At 50.0% G+C, this 19,798-nt stretch overlaps 1 protein-coding gene and 1 long non-coding RNA gene across 14 annotated transcripts in view; one reads left to right on the forward strand and one right to left on the reverse strand.

Moving 5' to 3' along the window:
• The window catches only part of Kyat1 (kynurenine aminotransferase 1), a 35,888-nt gene extending 19,707 nt beyond the window's left edge, over positions 1-16,181 (reverse strand). For 4 of the 12 annotated variants that reach the window (XM_078048377.1, XM_078048375.1, XM_078048374.1 and 1 more), the window contains exon 1: positions 12,454-12,667. Coding sequence is in view for 3 of the 12 variants with exons in the window: in XM_078048368.1 (XP_077904494.1) it covers positions 14,316-14,444; positions 14,807-15,001; positions 15,975-16,154 (504 nt within the window). In the remaining 9 variants the exon portion in view is untranslated. Of the gene's footprint in view, positions 1-12,453; positions 12,669-12,855; positions 13,020-14,315; positions 14,445-14,673; positions 14,763-14,806; positions 15,002-15,974 lie in introns of those variants that run through there. The other 8 variants (XM_078048367.1, XM_078048365.1, XM_078048368.1 and 5 more) reach the window with 7 other exon arrangements.
• Positions 12,588-18,824, forward strand: LOC120889914 (uncharacterized). 2 transcript variants are annotated; one of them, XR_013438339.1, is made up of 3 exons: positions 12,588-12,662; positions 13,743-14,311; positions 17,672-18,824. It is a non-coding gene; the product is annotated as an uncharacterized LOC120889914 (long non-coding RNA). The 2 variants fall into 2 exon arrangements; XR_013438338.1 differs by lacking the exon at positions 12,588-12,662 and adding an exon at positions 12,748-13,160.
• Positions 18,825-19,798: the final 974 nt, after the last annotated feature.

Below are 19,798 nucleotides of genomic sequence, written 5' to 3' on the forward strand. Positions count from 1 at the left end.
TGGCTCGGTCAGTGAGAACCCTGCAGGATGCCTGGGGCTGACCACCTGTGCTCTGGAGCAACACAGACTGTTATCGTTCCAGGAGGGACATTCCCTATGTCACATCAGGGGAGAGTGGTGTTGGGAGCTTCAGCCTCAGAACACTCAGCTAAAGGACGAGAGGCCTAAGGCCAGGTCTGAGTCCAGAGGCAGTGGAGGTAGGTATTGTGACCACTGTGTGTTCCAGGGGGGCCAACTGTCCGTCAGTTTGCCTTTTAAAGTCAGTTTCCTTATCTATAAAATAAATACAAATAGTTCAAGGAAAGCACTTTACCTACTCGTGGACTCACAGAGACGCCCAGTAGATGATGGACGCTACTTATAGAGTGGGTGCTTCTTTTTTTTAATTGAAGTTCTGGGGATGGAAACCAGGGCCTTGTGCATGCTAGATCCCCGAGCTCAGTGGGTACTTTATATGAATACTTGTTAAATTAACTTAACGGGGTACAGGGGGCTCAAGGTATGTGAATTCACACTGCACCTTGGCTGGTCAACTTCTCCATCAGTTACAAAAGGGCTATTTAGAGCTGGGGACTTGGGGTGTAGCTCGGTGGTAGAGCTTGTCTAGCATGGACAAATCCTTGGGTTCAGTCCCCAGTACTGAAAAAAAAAAAAGGCAAAAAAGGCATAGATCTGAAAGCCCATGATACTTTGAGAGAACCATAAAAATGTCTTAATTTTAATTTCTTTTAAAATGTAAGAAAATATAATAATTAATGTGGGATAATGAATTCAGTCTGGATGCTTGTTCTTTCTAGAAAAATGGGTGTCAAACATAACTCTTGCATTCTTTTTACAGAGAAAGGGACCTCGGAAGGCAACAGTGACTAAGGCCCGGGAGAGTGGTAATCTGGCATTGAACACAGGTAAATCTGTGTGTGGTTGGGATTTCGTGTGCAAATATGAGTGTCTGCACTTGAGCATCTCTCTGTGCACATCTGTTGTGTCTGTGAACATGTGAGTGTAGTGGGAGCAGTTTCTAGGAACCTTAAAGGGAGGGGCTCATGAGGGTCTGAGCCACACCGCGCCGCCTCCCTCGCCCAGGTGTCTGGGAGGTGTCCTGGGCGGCTCGGGGACTTGTTGTTCCTGAAGCGGCCAGCAGGGGGCGCGCGGAGCCGCCTGGTCCTGACCGGGCTAGGTGGTCCCGCGGCTCTGAGTTTGGGCACAGGGCAACCTGGGTGCCCTTTAGGGACTGTCGTCTCACTCTACAGAGGAGGCCCGGCGCAGCGTGGGCGCTTGTACAGGCTCAGTGGGGGACGCAGGGCTGCTGGCTTCCTAGTCCCCAGTTCTCCGGTGACTGGGGACCTGCCTGGGGATTCACTCCTGGGCACCAGGGCTATGGCCAGGGCCGCCTCCTCCTCGCTCTGAGACAGCCTTTCCCAGGCCACGTCCACCTCCTACTCCCCAAGCCTCCCCTCTTCCCAGGGCTCCCCTGGTCAGTCCTCCAACGCTGAGGACCTAAGGGTAAAGACGATGGCCTTCTATTTACTCTGAGCGTCTTACAGGTCCCAGCCCTTTCAATTTTTTAATTTTTTCAAATTTTAAAAATTCTGATAAGATGCAGATCATACTAAAAATTTTCACCATTTCTAAGTGGATGGTTGACAATATTAAACTCTCACATTGTTGGGAATCATCACTGCCATCCTCCTCCTGAGCCTGTTTCATCCTGTAAAACTGCAACTCTGTGCCCATTAAACAATAATGTCCCTTTCCCCATGCACCAGCCTGTTTTCAGCCTGTTCTCTCCCTCCCTCCCTTCCTTCCTTCCTTCCTTCCTTCCTTCCTTCCTTCCTTCCTTCCTTCCTTCCTTTCAAGGGCACTTTGCCACTAAGCCACATCCCCAACCCTTTCTATTTTTTTCATTTTGAGACAACTTAGTAAGACTAAGTTGCCAAGGCTGGTCTCAAACTTGAGGTCCTCCTGCCTCAGCCTCCCAAGTGGCTGGGATTACAGACATGCACCATGGAACCTGGCTGGGTGCATCACTTTAACCCCAGGAAAAAGATTCCATCCAGAAGCTGAGTCACATACCCAAAGCCAAAGATGACAAGAGCCAGGATTTGAACTCAAGGACTCTGACTTCAAAGCCTGTACTTACTGCCACTGTGGAGCATGGGAGACTTGGAGCAGTGACGTGGTGGCTGCTCCTCATTCTGAGGGCACCAAAGATGCAGAGACTGATGGATGCTCAGTGGAAAATGGGGGAATGCAATCTAGTCAGGCACGTATTATGGGTGAGGATACTGACAACTGGGGAAGGGGGAATGACCACCAGGTTGCTACTGGGGCCAGCTCACCTGAGTCCCAGGCTGGGTACTTTTCTGTTCCTAACAGGCTGGATCTTCCACCTGGCACAGAGTAACTGGTCAATAAATCACTGAATGAGAGAAGGAATGTCTCCTGATACCCAGAGTTGTCACAGACTCTACCCTACTGCTCCACACCTGACGGGGGCCGGCCACACACCTTAGTACCTCAGCAAAGACTGGACTGGTCATGTGCTACTCCCGCAGCCACCACCATGTGTAAAAGTGTGAATCCTCCTATCCTTTAAGGAGTGCATGATCTAATGAAGGAAACCAAAAGCAACCTGGCCAAGTCAGTACAGATGAGCCTTAACAGACAAAGGATTCTGGGCTGGGGCGCTCATCTAGTGTGTGTGAGGCCCTGCGTTCTTCCTCAGCACCACATGTAAACAAGCAAGATAAAGGTATTGTGTTCACCTACTGCCGAAGTCTGGCTTGGCACAAATCAGGAGCCACTTGTCAAAAAGAAACTAACTTTATTTTTAGAACTACAAACGCCAAACAAAACAGCTCCAGGGAAAAACCCTCAGAGCCCAACTGCCACCACCGGCTTCCACAAGCCTCTCTCCCCCACACCAGCCTCTCAACCTCCCACAATCCTCCTCCTCTTGAGGCCGATTGGCTGGGTTGCGTGGGCAGAGCCAAAGAAGTCACCCAATGAGCAGCTCCGTGGAGGAGCCAATCAGCTAGATGTTGCTGGGGCAGCTGTGAGCCAATCATCAGCTGGCAGTCTGAAGGGCAGGGAAACAGCCCAATGAACATCACCGCAGAGGAGCCAATCAGCTAGATGTTGCTGGGGCAGTCTGAAGCTTGCTGGCAGCTGGAAGTTTGCTGGGGCCCCTTTGGCTGTGGCTCTCAACATCTCCCCCTCTCTGTTTAAACAACAAGCATGTGGCTTATGGACCGTGCCTGCCTTAGGTTGTCCAATACATATGGTCCTTACCCGTCTTCGGATGAGCTGACCTCAGGGCGTCAGCCTCCTGTCTTAGGTTGGTACCATTGTAATTGGATCTTACCCGTCATTGACTACCGGTCCAGTACAGCCACACCTGTGGAGAGGTCTCAGCGGGGGGGGGGGGGGGGGGGGGGGGTGAGGTTCTTTGCCTCACCTCTGTTGACCCCCAAATTTTAGCTGAATGATCATGACAAGCAGAAGGGAGGAAGATATACCAAGTCAATTGACGGCTCCTTTTGGGAAAATTGTACCACCGATGATATCATCAGCAAAAATATCCCAACACTACACAAGTCGCTGCACCAACAGATAGTTCACAATGCATACAAGTGACACATAGTTCTGTAAGCAGTTCAGTGTAAGTTCTGTAAGCAGTTCAGTGATGGCTATTGCAGAAACTGTAGATTAGTTTTATCTTTGTCTTCACCGGCACAGGGATGAAGATAGGAATTCTGGCAATAATGGCTAAAGAAAAAATTAGGTAACATTCCAGAAGGCACTAAAAGAAAACAATTTTCTTAACAATTTACATTATAGTGAAGAGAATTATTAAATATAATGAAAACGAAAGGTGAGAGTAAACAAACAGAACCTCCTTTTTTGTTTACATATTAAAACAATTCTTAACAGTTATTTACCCAATTTAAATTAAACCATTTAAATCACGTGAATAAAATAAAAAAAAATATTTGGATCCATCTTTTCATGAGCGCTCATCATATATGATATATAGAAATACGTACATTGGACATACGTACATTCAAACATATAACACAAAACACAAGTGTGCACACATAATATAATACATACAACACATAACACAATAGTAAAGGCCTTATAACTTTTTACAGGTAAAATCTCTATTGCAATGTTTAAAAACTCTATAGTCAAAAAAAAATAGAACTGATCAGCAAAACATTAACCTAGGTCTGTATGAGCTCAAAAAAATAAAATAGAACTTCATGATATGGGAAAGGGCAATAATAAAATAGATATTGAAAAAAGCATCCTGGTTCTGTCGCAGATGTAAGGATAGCCAAATTGGAGTTTTGGATATCAGCTATTATGGATTTGAGCTAAATCATCTTCTTTTTGGTCTGTAGAAATCGCTTTAGTTAATCTCTCTGGAATCCAAATCGGCTGCTGTTCTCTCTGTGGAAACACAAAAACAGACCCCCGACTCCAGACTACAACTAAAAGAAAGGATTCCTACAAATCTAACATAAGGCCCATGTTTCAATAGAAAAGCAAGAGTAGTCAAAAGATAGAATTGGAGGTGGGTGTGGTGTTGTACATCTGTAATCCCAGCATCTCAGAAGGCTAAGGCAGGAGGACTGTGAGATCAAGGCCGGCCTCAGCAACTTTGTGAGACCCTGTCTCAAAGTGAAAAGTAAAAAGGACCTAGGTTAGAGGTAAGCATCCCTAATTCCTAGTGTGTGTGTGTGTGTGTGTGTGTGTGTGTATAATTTCCCTATATATATTTATGGGAAATTAACACACAACAAAGAGAACTTTGCAGCTGGGCACACAACTCAGGGGTAGAACACTTGCCTAGTATGTGTTCCAGGCCCAGACCCACCAAAAACTTGCTTGAGGTTACTCATAATTAATTAAGTGTAAACTAAAATGAAACTATTGTTTTGCCTCAGATAAGTGAAGAATGAGTTTGAAACCCACCCAATTGGTGTTATAAGGCACCGGAAAGCCATAATACATGATTTGAAAACATGGGCTCAAGGAGCTGGGGATATAGCTCAGTTAGTGGAGTGTTGCCTCCCGTGTAGAAGGCCCTGGGTTCAATCCCCAGCACCACAAAGAAGAAAAAAAAATCGGGTTCAAGTGCTCATTGGTATCAGTTTTGGAAGGCAAAGTAATCACACCCAGTACTCTTTAACGCAATGCAGTGCCTCCTCTCCTGGAAATGGATCTTACAGGAATATTCTACCTACACACAGAGACACACACCTGGACCATCAGATGATCCCAGTGTCCCTGAGTATGGCTCAGTACCACTGTACAGTTGTCCCCATTGCGCACTATCATGCAGCTGCAAAAAGGAGCGCGCTGCTCTTGGCATTCTGCCCGAGAACATATTCAGGCTATCTGGAAAAGGCAGGCTGGCTTCACGCTGACCACGTTTCTTGGCCTGGCCACCCTTCTGCCTTTGTGGGCCTGTTCCCTCCTTGGACAATCCCTTTCTGTGGGCTGTCACTGGGTTTCGTCACCAGGTGGCAGGAGGTGAGACAAGCCATGCTTTGCTGCCTGTCCATGAAGTGGCCAGCACTCGTGGTGACCCATCAGCAACTGACTCTGCAGGAGGGGACTTGGTGGGTGACTGATCGACCTGCACTGAGCCATCATTTCCTTTCTGATCAGGGATGAGAACTTGCTGCAAAGTTGGTGTTTCTTGGTTACTCATAGTTAATATGACATGGCTGCTGACATGGCAACCGTGACCTTGAGGGCCTGGGTTGTTTAAGTAAACCCTGGTCCCCAAAGCTCATCTGCATCAGACTTATACAAAGTGAGGAGGACTGCTCGATTGTGTTTTTAGGTTTGTGCACGAGGATATCTCATCAGACACCACCAGGCTGGGTGCAGTGGCGCCTGCCTGTAATCCCAGCTATTCGGGAGGCTGAGGCAGGAGGATCACAAGTTCGAGGCCAGCCTGGGAAACTTAGTGAGACCCTGTCTCATAATTAAATAAGAAGGCTGGGGATGTGGCTCGGTGGGAGGGCACCCCTGGGTTCAATCCCCAGTACCACGGAAAAAATAATAATAAAAGAGGGATTCCAAACTGCCTGATGCTGGGGTGGAAGAAAGAATGAGAGCCCACACAGACCAGGGGATCTCGGACCTGTCAGTATAATTGCTTTGCGGCAATAGTGGCACAACTCTGTAAATTTACTAAAAATCATGGAATTGTGTGCTTAAAACAAGAGGACTTTATAGTATATAAAATGTAACTTAATGAAGCTGCTAATTACATGTGAGGGGGCTCTGAATCACAGACCTTGGAGAGAAGGCATTATGTGCTCTGTGACTTTTGGCCAATTACTAGACCTTTCTGAGAATCAATTCTGAAGTGAGAATAATGACAGCACCTGCCTCACAGGGCTGGAGTGAGACATGATGAGTTGACACACAAAAAGCACTTATCATGCTTCCTGGCCAATAGTCTGTGTCCCACAAACGTCATGACTTTTATGGGTATTAGTCAAAAGTAAATCTGTGGGAGAAGTTCTGCAAAGGAGGCGGCCAGGGGCTCGAGGCCCAGTCACGCAGGGCAGTGGGCCAGAGTTGTCCTGGGTGACCTTCACAGCTTCCCAGGCCTCTGTCGGCCAGGGGCCAGCGCCCTCCCCGGCGGGACACACCTCCATCAGCCTGGGCAGCTAACGCACCAGCCCGGACAGAGGCATGTGGGTGACTCCAGGGTATCTGGAATGTTCAGTGCCCACGAACTGGGTGGTGACACGTACACCCTGCCCCCACAGGGCCTGATGTCCAGGTGAGGTCAGCGCGTTGACACAGGGTAAAGTGCAGGCCATCCCAGCCCGGCCTGTGACGCGGCCTCAGGCAGACCCGCAGCCTCCACAGCCTCCTTTTCTGAATGTGCAGATCCTCAGCTTTGGGACCCACCTGGCCCTCCTGGGCTCAAGCCCTGCCCCCTGCCTGCTGCCCTGTAGTCCCCTGCCCCCAGCAGGGCCCGCACAGCTCCACCTCTTCTCTGAGGCCTCTGTGTCCACCCAGGCCCTGCTCTGAATTCAGGGAGCACCTGGTACCTGCCTGAGCCCTGAGCTATGTGCCCGGGTCCTCACTGAGGCCAAGCACAAATGACATCTTCTTTCATTACTGAAAGTCTAGAGATCAGCCAAAGGGCCTGGGGCCACCATCCCCTCTGGCCCATCCATTGTGTAATATGCCAGCAACTGTGTGTGACAAGATCTTGGGACCAGTCGGGATCAGATGCTCATCATCTAGGTCACCTGCAGTGAAAGACACCCACCAGCCTGGGACACCCATCAATGCCTGTACTAACCACCCCTAAAGAGGTTTCTGGAAAGACAGACTTTGGGCAAGAGTCCTTCATCCTCTGGCTGAGCCGGCTTTTTTCCTCCCTTGGTACCAGGGATTGAACCCAGGGGCGCTTCACCACTGAGCCACATGCCAGACCTTTTTTATGTTTTAATCTAGAGACAGGGTCTCCCTGAGTTGCTTAGGGCCTTACTGAGTGGCTGAGGCTGGCTTTGAACTCACGCCCCTCCTGCCTCAGCCTCTGGAGTCACTGGGATCACAGGCGAGAGCCACTAAGCCCAGCTGAGCCTGCTTTCTGAGTCAAGTTTACCTTCCCTGCTAAAACGCCTTTTCTCTACTTAATTGTCCCAAAATAAGGTGAGCAGCGGGACTGGGTGCAGCTATAGCGCCCCAATCTATAGAGAAGGTTTTATTGTCCCTATTTTGTTCCGGAGCAGAACAAGAAAAAACCTCACTCGGCCCAGAGCACGGAGCTGGGCCCATGCTGCTCTTCATTTCTTTCTAAAGTCCAAACTCTCACCCCAGACCCCTCTCTAAGGAGGTGAGCGCAGCCACCACCACCAGCTCCCCTTCTTACAGGAGACCACCAGCCCCTCAGGGTCAGGGGCCATCCCTTGCCCAGCTTCCACTTTGCAGGACAGACAGGTGACCATCGTTTCCCAGGCTGGCTCCCACCACCTACATCGAGGAGGACACGTAGGACCTTGGTTCTGGACTCCTCTACAGGGCAACTTGGTGTTTGGGTGAGGCAGCTTTTCACAGGCAGCTGTCTGGGGCACTGAAGGATGCCAGGTGACTCCCAGTCGCTGAGACAACGCAGTGCCTCTATAGAAGGGGGACAGGACAGGTCTATTCCAGGACTGAAGCTTTAGTGTGGGAAAAGATGGCCCAGCTCACTATGAACTAGCCCTGGGATGATAATGCAGTAACCAGGCGTGGGATTACAGTTCTGTGGTACAGAGCCTACCTCGCCCGCTCAATCCCTAGCACTAAATGAGGGAAAGAAAAATGAAATAGAAAGCTGAGCTGGGTTCGGTGGTGCACACCTGCAATCCCAGTGACTCAGGAGGCTGAGGCAGGAGGATTGCAAGTTTGAAGCCAGCCTCAGCAACTTAGGGAGGCCCTGAGCAACTTAGTGGGACTTTGTCTTAAAACAGTGGGGTGTACCTCAGTGGTAAAATGCCTCTGGGTTCAATCCCCAGTACCAAAACAAAACAAAACAACAAAAAACTAAACCTATAACCTTTCTAAAAACATTTGTTTAATGACACAAGAAAATCTCTTATGAGATAGTGAATACAGGTTTTTTCTTGTTTTCTTTTTTTGGATCAATAAGAGTTCCCAAAGACAAATGTTTGGTAAAAACCTGTTGAGTCAATTGTTCACCCCTTAGGAAAGGACAGCCTGGGGGGATCTGAGCAGTACAGTGACAGTTCCCTTGACTTGGGAAATGGAGGACAGAGAAATAGATTCTGAGGCTCAGACTGCAGGTTCCTAGCCCACAGGGGACTGGCGGGGACTCCAGTGAGACAAACAGCAGGCCTCCCACCCTTTACTCGCTTTGATCCAAAGTCAATATCTCACTCCCAAGGGCAGGTTCATACATGAAAAACCCCACAGGAGACGGAGCCTGGTGGGAACCTTTGAGAAGGGCCCATCCGTTTTCTAAGGGGAGAAACTGAGGCTCAGAGCAGGGAAAGGACTTACCCAGAGTCCCAGAAAAGCACAGGAGGTCCCCAGCTGGAAGTTCAAAGCTCCCAGCTCTGCAGGAATGAGGCAGAGGATGTGCCCTTGGAGATTTTTCAGGGAGCTGGCAGTGCCCTCCAGGAGTGGAATGTGGCCCCAGGTCTATTAGGACAGGTATGGCAGGGACCTCCTGTCCTGCTACAGCTGGAGTAATTTAGCCTGGTGGCTGCAGAAGCAGGGGTCAAGCCTGCTCCTGGCCATCTAGGTGTCCTGGCACACGTGCCATCTGAGAACCCGGGCAGCTGGAGACAGTCAGGACAGAGGAGCCTCCAATCCTGAGACTGACACCTTGATTTGCGTCAGCAAGGACGGCTGCTCTGAGGACTGCCAGAGATGGGGGTGGGGGAAGCAGGGTGAAGAACTTCCTTAGTGCCTTTAGCTGTCCTGTGCTCCTCTGTCACCCCACCTGGATTAGAAAGTCAGGAGCCAGCCCTTGGGAGGTGTGGGAGATTGAGCGGGAGTCGTTGAGGGTGGGAAATCACTGTGCTGCGGAAAAAGATGAGCCACGCAGGAGCCAGATGGCATCCTCTGACCTGCCTCCTGCCAGTTTCTGGCAGCCCCTTGGTAACCCTGAGGCAGGGCAGGGGATGAGCCCTGTGAGCTCCTGTGTCTCCAGCCTCCTCAGTACCCCTTCCAGACATTCCAAACACTTTCTGTTGCAAATTAAGTCACTTCCATTGGGAGCCTTCTCTGACTTTAGCTAGGGTAGCTAGGTGCAGCCCCCTCCTCTGTGAACCCAAGGACCTCTACGCACCATGAGCTGCCAGGTTGCCCTTGTAGACTCACAGGATAGAAGCTGAGCATGCACCCTGCTCTCACCTGACCTTCAGCCTCTGGCAGCTTGACAGGTGCACAGTAGGTGCCAGCACTTCAGTGCTGATGACCCCAGGGTACTGAGAGACACACTGAGGGGCCGCAGCCTCTCTCGGGGGAGAGGACAGTGACCTGCTCTGGGAGTTCCCTTTAGGCAACCTTCTTTTTCTTTCTTTCTTCTTCTTCTTTTTTTTTTTTTTTTCATTTTCCCCAGTACTGGGGGTTGAACCCAGGGGTGCTCTACTATTAAGCTATGGCCCCAGCCCTTTTCAATTTTTTTTTTTCATTTTTATTTTAAGATCCATGTCTTGCTAAGTTGTGCAGGCCGCCTTGAACTTGCAATCCCCTGCTTCAGCTGTCCCAGTTGCTGGGATTACAGGCCTGTTCTCCATCTGCTTCACTTGTTCTGGCAATGAGAAGCTACTGGATGACCGTCCTGAGCCAGCCCCACATGATGACAGCCAAGTGGCTTCCCAGTAGGGAGCAGGACCAGAGGGATCACAGACTGGCACTACTGTGAAACCTTCCTGTGCTCCAACCCAGCCTCTCTGCTTCCTGGCTGAGGTTGCTAGATTCCCTTCCCTCCCTGGGGCCCTTTCCTCCTGTATTAAAAGGGGAAAACAAGACCTCCCAGCAGGAGAGCTGAAACAAGGCCTTGGCTCCACAGGGGACCTCAGCACTTCATTTTGGATAATCAATTTGTGCAAAAGGTAGTAAGTGCTTCCCCCTTGCGGAGGTACCCAGGACCCTGTTCTGTGTGAGGCAACCAGTTAACAACTTGGACATCTCACAACCACATGCACACAAGGTGGGATGCAACCAGGGCTCCTGGGTGAGAAACTAGACAACAACTTGTACATCTCATCAGACAACTGATGCACACACCTCACAGACACTCACAATCACATCCACAGATCACCTAGAACACAAATCACAGTCCTGCTCAATGATGTTCTTCCTGTTCCTTCTGTGGACAGCAGGCTGTGCTCCGCACCGAGTCACTCCACAATGTGGTGAACAGTAGTTTTCAGGCTGTGCTTAAACCTTTGTTACTACACTTTGTAAAGCAGTAGTTTGCCAGGAGCTACTCCATTCTGAGTTTAAGGGCTCAGGTGGAATGACTCCACAACTTGTTTCTACAAGCAAACAAGTACTATCTGTCTGGCACCACCATAGGCACAAATTGATAAATGACTTATTCATGCCAACATATCCATCTGAATCAAAGAGTACCTGGACATGTGGATATCCCAAATCATAACAGGAACATCAAACACAGGAGCGCATCAACCTTACCAGATGCAAACCCCTCATTTCAGACCAGTAAAAGAAGGAGCTCCCGGGGACTGGACATGGCAGCACCCTGACCCTGTCACCTGGTCACTTGTTCCGAGCCTTGCCCAGAAAAACTGTTACAGAAACAATCATCAAAAACTCCATCAGCAGGGCTGGGGATGTGGCTCAAGCGGTAGCACGCTCCCCTGGCATGCATGTGGCCTGGGTTGGATCCTCAGTACCACATACCAACAAAGATGTTGTGTCTGCTGAAAACTAAAAAATAAATATTAAAAAAAAAAAACACCATCAGCAGTGTGCAGTTTCTCTTGTGCTTAATGACCATTCATATCCCACTCTAAGCTGGCATCTCAAGCTGACACTGTGAAACTGCCTCCTTTTGGACCTTGGTCTAGAATAAGTTGCTGTGCCTTAACAGCTCTGCACTCTGAACCAACAACAATGAATTCATGTCTGCTCTCTGCCTTTGCTCTCAGTTCAGCCTCCTGAACCCCTGTGGTGGCCTTAACACTTTCTTGGCCTTTCTGTTACAAACATACCCACACTCACATATACACACATATATGTGTATATATACAATTTGGGTAAAGTGCGATATGTAACTTGAGTGTTCAGATATTAGAAATTAAGATTGGAATAAAAGAACCCATGATTACTCAGCTTATAACTACCAGGTCACCTACAAGTATCCCATAAACTGCCACTGATGAAAGTGGTGTAGCCTGTGAACTTATTGTTATTCAGTGAATTCTGACATTGTGGAAAGATGCACACGGTGTTTCAACCATGTTAATGGCACCGCACGCTCCCAACGCTTTCATTTGTCATCCACGGTATTTTGGAAGTAGCCCCATGTCAGTGCACATCAGACACTTCTCATCGGGATGGCTGCACAGCTTCCCAACGTGCGGATTGTTGTTAACTGCTTGCTAACCCTACTTCGGCCCGGGAACTGTGAGGACCCAGAAGGATCCAAGGAGGGGGGGACTTGGCATCCCAGGACTCGGTTCCCGCCCAGCTTTGCTTTGCTGACACTAGGGGCCCAAGTTCTCCGCTGCTCCGATCACGATCACGGAGGGGATCGTGATGAAAGAGGTGGCCCCCAAGCGAGGTGCAGGCCGCACCCGAAGTTAACCAGGGACGGTTCACACACAGAAGCATCTCACACACATCCAGCGCTCGGAAACCTCAAACACGTAACAAGTCTTCCTGGGCTCGACAACCGACCTCGGAGAGGCCACGCTCGAATAAACGACTCACCTTTGCTCAGGTCGCTTTGCTTCTTGACCCCAGGCTTAACACCAACGTCCCTGCTGTCCCTGCTCCTTTAAGGGGAGCCAGCGCCGGTTAGGCTACTTCCGCCCCGAAGAAAGACGGCTGGGGGTGGGGTGACCCGAGGAGGGGCGTGAGGGACGGCGGAGCCCGGGGGCGGGTGAGGACCGTGGTGACGTCACTTCTGGGGCGGGGAGGTGAGCGGTGAAGTGGGGACTGCAGATGTGCCGGCGGCGGGGGGGGGCGGGGGGGGGTGGGGCGTGGCAGCCGACAGCGAGGCTGGACGGGCGGGCGGGGCGAGAGCTGCCTGTTGGGGCCAGGGACGCGAGCTGTCACCTTGGACACCCACTCACTCGTGCCACGGCGCGCGAGCCCCCTGCGCGCTCTTACCCAGAGTTTCCGCCGGCTCCCCAGGTCCCCGTGTCATCCCCGGTCCCCGGATGCCCTCTGCGCACACGCTCCCCTTCCCGCAGCTGTCCTGGGCTGGGTTCCGCGGCGCGTCCTCTCCCCTCGGACTCTCGCTGCTCCTGGTCATGCGGGGACAGTGCCCTGACCTGTGGGCAGGATCCCTGGCTGGGCTCTTGGTACCGGTGTGGGCTGCAGTTCCCGGGAGACCCCGGCCCCTGTCCTGCCCGGTGCATCCAGCGGGTCGGAAGAGCCACGTCTAGTGAGGCCGGGGTCTGGCCAGGGTCCAGGTGGGCAGAGACGCAGCGCTGTTGGTCCTGGGAGAGGGAGCACGGCTTGGGGTTGTGGGTTCTTGGTGAGTCTGCTATGGTGTTGGCAGGCCCTTGCCCTTGGTTCCCAGCAGGAGTGAACCAAGACCCAGCTGGTCCTGGGTTGAGGCACTTATTGCCTTTTTTTGGGAAGGAGTCATGGTTTGGGGGTTGTGTGGCAGCCTCTTCCTGAAGGGGACTGGGCTGGCAGCACAGGGTGGGTCTGGTGAGCCACGTTTCTCCTGGCACTTCTTCACCTGCGTTCTGGTTCCACCTCTGCCATGGGCAAGTGACTCTCCTTCCCACCGTCAGCCATGTCCCCATGCTTGCTGAGGAGTGTGGGACTGCACAGAGGGGCCTGGATGGCCTCTGAGTCTTGGTGGCTCTAGGTGCTTTACTGGCTGGCTTGGGTCACCTCTGTGCCCTTGCTGGGTTGCTTCCTGTCTCCCTGTGACCGTGTCTCACACTGAATAGTACCTTTAACCCCTAAAATTAAACTTCACAGTGTTAGACCTTGCTTGGGTGGGGTCTGATGCCCTCTTTGCCTCTGTTCTCACAACACAGTGCCTCGAACAAGTAGGTGTGATAAATGCTTGTGACTCAAGTGAATGAACTGCTCAGAGTCTCCAGGAGCCCGTCATAGACCAGCCACTGGTACACCTCATCCGCGATGCAGAGCACGTCATGCTGCTGGCACAGCCTGGCCACCAGCTCCAGCTCTGCCTTGGAGAACACCTGCAGGGACCCAGGGGTGGCACAGGTCTGCAGCCGGTACCATGCCCAAATGCAAAGTCCTGCTCAGACAGAGGGCTTGTGGCCATGCTGGCTGCTGGGGGCTTTCCTGCACCATCCCATCAAACCTCTGCTGCACCGACCCTGTGAGATGGTCCCTCAGGTTCCTATTTACAGTTGAGGAAATGCTGAGAGGCAAGTCACTGTCCCCACCAACCCACCCTTCACCTCCCTGAGATTCTTGCCCCTTTCTTTCCCTGGGACTCTGGCACCTCCATCCTCAGGTCACGGCGGGCAACCCTCCCACTCCACAGATGAAGAAACTGAGGCCCCGAGGAAGCTCGTCAGGAAGAGCCGGGACTTGAATGCAGGTGGAGGGTCCCTGAACAGAGCTGTCCCAGGTACCTTTCCCAGGGGGTTGTTGGGTGTGTTGAGGACCAGGGCTTTGGTCCGGGACGTGAACTTGCTGGCCAGTTCTGTGGGGTCCAGCCGCCAGTTGCTGCTGGAATCCAGCTCCCCATCCTGGGTGGGGCTCTGCAAGAGGAGGTGGGAAGGGTGGCTATAGTTACCCCCTGACATTTAAGTCCCCTCCTTGGGCATCTGCCCCCTCCACCTCCTCCCTGGGGCTCTGGAGGCCACTACACCTCCCAGCCCACAGGACCTGGTCTCCTTCACTTGTGTCCTTTCTGACCCATCTCCCTGGGCCCAGTCCCACCCAGTCCATGGGTCCCTGGGCCCACCACACCCCACATGACATCCTTACCGGCTTCAGGGACACAAACACAGGGTGACCCCCAGCCATCAATGTCATGGGTTCATAACAGTCAAAAAAAGGTTCACTGTGGTCAGCACTGCTCTGACCCCTCACCCCACCCAGCCCGAGTCATGTCACCCACCTCGTCTCCTTCGTCCACCAGGGCCTGGAAGGCTGTGAACAGGGCCCCGTAGGCACCCACAGTCACCAGCACGTTCTCAAGTGGGTCCAACTCCTGTCCCAGCAGCTTCCCAAAGAAACTCACCAGGATCTTCGTCAGGGGTGGGTAACCCTGCAGGACAGCAGGGACACTTCCCAGAGAAGGGAAATGAGCTGGCTGCAGTCACAAACAGATGAGGCAGAGGGGTAGGGCTTTATGTTGTGTCTTTTGAAGCTCCATGTAGCAGAAGAAGATCAGATAATATGTTTGTGTGCTGAGGAGTTGTGTAAAACACTCAGTTTGAGGGACTGAAACCTGGTCTAGAACCCAAGAAACCAGTTATCCATGTGCAAGTACTCAAAAGGACAGTGTCCAATATAATAGGTGACACCATGAGCAAAGTTAGACAAGAAAAAATCATTGCAACCTATGAAAAAGAGGTATAGAGATTTAATAACTATAGCTGGGCACAGTGGCACATTCCTGTAATCTCAGCAGCTTGGGAAGCTGAGGCAGGAGGATCGCACGTTCCAAACCAGCCTCAGCAAAAGCAAGACGATAAGCAAATCAGTGAGACCCTGTCTCTAAATACAGAATAGGGCTGGTAATATGGCTCAGTGGCCAAATGCCCCTGAGTTCAATCCCCAGTATCCCCAAACCAAAATAACTCTTTCCAACTATAATGTAATAGTAAGAAATGTAGAAAGAGAGTCTGGGGCTGTAGCTCAGTGGCAGAGCACTTGCCTAGCATGTGTGAGTCACTGGGTTTGATCCTCAGCACCACATTAAAAAAAGATGCTGTCTTTTTTTAGATGCTGTCCATCTACAACAAAAAAAAATGAAATTAAAAAAAAATGTGGAAAGAGAAACGATTTTTAAAAAAATGATTAAAGTAGAACATGGATAATTTCTAAATTAATAGATATGCCTATATGAGGGATTAGCAATCATTTTTTCTTTTCTTTTTTTTCCTTTTTTTTTAGGAAAACACCACCAAGCTCTTAAAGCCAGGTATTGTAGAGTATGCCTATAATTTCAGCAATTTAGGAGACTGAGGAATGAGTTTTGAAAATTTGATTCCAGGTCAGACTCAGAAACTTGGGGACATACTGTCTCAAAAAAAAAGGGGGTATTTGGGAATGTAGCTCACCAGTAGCAGACTTCTGGATTCAATCCCTTTTCTTGAAAACAAACAAAAACAACTCTTACAAGGCAGCAACATGAAGACACACACCAAAATGAAAAATGAGGAAAGGAAGGAAAAAATACAGATGCACACAAAAAGAATTGGGGCTGGGGATATAACAGCGGTGGAGCACTTCCCAAGCATGTGCTAGACTGGATTCCGTCCCCAGCCCTGAAGGAAAGAAAGAAGAAGAAAATCAACATTAAAATATTGCTGTAATATTGCAAGAATACAAAATTAGCACTTTGTAAGATTTGTAATGTCAGTAATTTGCAAGAGGGAGAGAAAAGTATCCTGTCCTTGGCCCAAGAAATGAATTTTCCAGGTAGCGCTGAGACTTGCTGATTAGCTGATTATAAATGGTTCCCTCACGAGACAGCAAGTTCATTATGTCGATATACCACACTGTTAATGTTTATAGCCTTTGATTCACTAGTTTCACTTCTAGGAATTTATCTTAGAGAAAGGCACATGTATGAACAGACTTCCATACAGGGATATCACCATGGCTTTGGTTACCACAGGGTGCTATCTGAAGCATCCAAGAGTGGAACGGGTGAAGTCAGTTCCAGCGCCTCTAGCCAATGCAGGAGTATCTCTGCAGCCATTAGAGAGTGAGGCCACACTGACATGGAAAGGTGTCCATGATCTACTGCTGAGTGAAATCGACAAGTGGCAGAACATGTACAGTATAAGTTCATTTACGGGCTCTGGATGCCATCACACCAGACAGAAAAGTTCCCTCTAGTGAGGCTGAGACACCCAAGTTTAAGAACCACTGTTGGAATCCAAAGTTGGCACATAGTTATGTGGCCCTTCACAGAAAAGGCTTGGGTTTAGGGTCTAATGCCTTCAGCAGCATGGCTTAGGGGTCACCTCCTCTAGGCAGCCTTCCCCTTGTCCCACTCTCCCAACCCAGGTTTCAAGCCCTCCTACCTGCTCCCATGTCCCACCTCCTCCACAGCACCTGCTTCCTGGTCTGCCTTCCCCACCAGGCCATGAGACACAGGGCCTGGGACAGAAGAGACCAGTAAACTCTGAGCCATGACTGGAATGAATTCCCTACTCTCTGCCCTACCTCGTGAACCTGCCACCTTCTTTGAGCCAGGTTCTTTCCTCTGGGCTTTTGAGGTGGTGACCATATTAGGTCTTCTAGCACGTTTCCTGGCATATAGCTCCCCAAATCCTTGGACTCCCCAGAGGGATAAGACTGCCATTTCTATGCTAATGGGATGACTGGTACTTGGGACCCATAGATGGGCTAGAGGGGTCTGTTTTCCAGGGGATCAAATCATGATTTAGAGTTGGAACTTTTGGTCCACCCTTGCATCTACAGGGAGGGAAGAGGAACTAAAGATTGAGTTGATGGCTCAGTGGTAGAGCGCTCGCCTAGTGCGTGTGAGGCCCTGGGTTCGATTCTCAACACTACATAAAAATAAATGAGTAAAATAAAGGTATTATGTCCAACTACAAAAAAAAAAAAAAAGATTGAGGTGATAAACAGTAGCCATTTTCCTTATTGAAGCTTCCAGAAGAATCATCTGCAGTACTGCTTGGGTGCAGGGTTGGGGTCCCCCGTGGATCTAGCGTCACAGGAGTGTTCTGCACTTTGTGTATCAGAAGAGAAACTGAATCGTTTTATCCTGTCTGTATTCTTACAGAGCTGGACTTTACCTTTTCTGCAGAGGGCCATGTGGCTTCCCAGCTCATCTTACAAGAGGACAAGGCGGGCAGCCTGAAGTTTTAGGTCTGGAAGCTCAGGGTAGAGGACAGCCGGGTGAGGTGAGGCCTTGGTCCTGGCTGTCTCTTCTCAACATGGAGTATTGAAAAAGGGTGTGCAAAGTTTTTCTTCTTTTTGATACCAGGGATTGAATTTAGGGGCACTCGACCATTAAGCCACATCCCCCAGCCCTATTTTGTATTTATTTAGAGACAGGGACTCATTGTGTTGCTTAGTGCCTGAGCAACTGAGGCTGGCTTTGAACTCGCGATCCTCTTGCCTCAGCTTCCCAAGCTGCTGGAATTACAGGAAGGTGCCACCACACCGGCTAAAATTTTTGTGAAACACAAAATTCTGGGCATTAGGGTAGTCTGAAAGAAAAAGTAGTGCCCGGGGGTGACGAATAACTTGTGTAGGTTGATACAGCAGGAGTAGGAGCCGTTTATTGTAGGACAACAGAGCTATTTATACATTTTGCACAGCTTATCTTTTTTTTTTTTTTTTTTAAAGAGAGAGTGAGAGAGGGGGGGGAGAGAGAGAGAGAGAGAGAGAATTTTTTAATATTTATTTTTTAGTTCTCGGCGGACACAACATCTTTGTTGGTATGTGGTGCTGAGGATCGAACCCGGGCCGCACGCATGCCAGGCGAGCAAGCTACCACTTGAGCCACATCCCCAGCCCTGCACAGCTTATCTTAATTATCATAAACTAGATACATCAGTCAACCAATAAGGAATCTCCAAACTTAGTGGCTCGCTTTTGTTACTTCTCAAACCACTCCCTCTGGCATTTTGCCAGGCACCATCCAGACTTGTTTACAAACTCTAACATTCCCCTGGTAAAATACCAGGTGTTATTTTGACTTGTTTACAGACCTTAACAAAGTAGTCCTGCTCTTTGTAAATATAAAAGCCAACACTACATGTATATGAAGTATAGAGGTGTCTGTCCTGTCCAGTGTGGAGGGAGGAAGCGAGGATGACTAAATCTTCCTTACACATCCTGCCTTGTGTCCTTGTATCAATACTAACAATGAACACAATTCTTTCCTATTTGAAACAAGACAAAAAAAAATATTAACTTCTGTACACAGGTCTGGGACAGTACTGCCTGCGTCTTACTTTCTTACCTGACTCTCTTTGCACCAAGTCCCTCACCCTCCCTGGGGGACTGGTTCCAGCCCTTGGTCTAGATATAAAATTGCAGAAGTAATAGATTTTTGGGGGAGTTGAACTGGGATTGAATTGTACTGGGAATTGAACCCAGGGGTGCTTTACCAGTGAGCGACATCCCTAGGTGCTTTAATTTTTTTGAGACAGGGTGTTGCTAAGTTGCTCAGGCTGGACTGGAACTTTCAATTCTCCTACTTTAGCCCTCTGAGCTGCTGGGATTATAGGCTGTGGCACTGCAACTGGCAAGAATAGCTTTTGCATAGAACCTGCACACATCATCCCATGTTATCTATCTACCTATCTATCTTTATTTATATTCACCAAGGATTGAACCCAGGGGAGCTTTACCACTGAGCTGCATCCCAACCCTACTTTATATTTGATTTAGAGACAGGGTATTAGGGCTGAGTTGCGTAGCCCTCGCTAAACTGCTGAGATTGGCTTTGAACTCACAATCCTGTTGCCTCAGCATCCTGAGCCGCTGGGATTACAGGAATGTGTCACCATGCCTGGCTCATCCTGTATATTTTAAATCATTTCTAGATGATGGCCACCAGTCGTTTGGACATGGTGAGCTGGGGACAGAGCAAGTGAGGGTCAGCATCACAACCTTCCAGGTGCAGTCACTGTGGAGAGATCTTCTGGCCACAGCCGTGTCCTCCTTCCTGGAGGACCTGTGCTCCCAGGTGGCCAGGCGGCTCCACCTCCTCCCTTCTGTTCCTCCTACCTTCTGGGAAGGCTTCTCTGCCCTCCCCCAGCCCCAGGTCCCCCGTCTGCAGAGGCTGCCTGGGTCACACATGGAGCCCTGGCTCCCAGGTCCCAAGGCAGAGGCCTCATGCAGCCGGGTTACTTTGACCCAGGAGGGGCCGAGGCTGAGGAGGGTAGGAGGCTGGGAG

This window comes from Ictidomys tridecemlineatus, chromosome 4 (assembly GCF_052094955.1).
Source record: "Ictidomys tridecemlineatus isolate mIctTri1 chromosome 4, mIctTri1.hap1, whole genome shotgun sequence".
In the NCBI taxonomy this organism is placed as follows: domain Eukaryota; kingdom Metazoa; phylum Chordata; class Mammalia; order Rodentia; family Sciuridae; genus Ictidomys; species Ictidomys tridecemlineatus.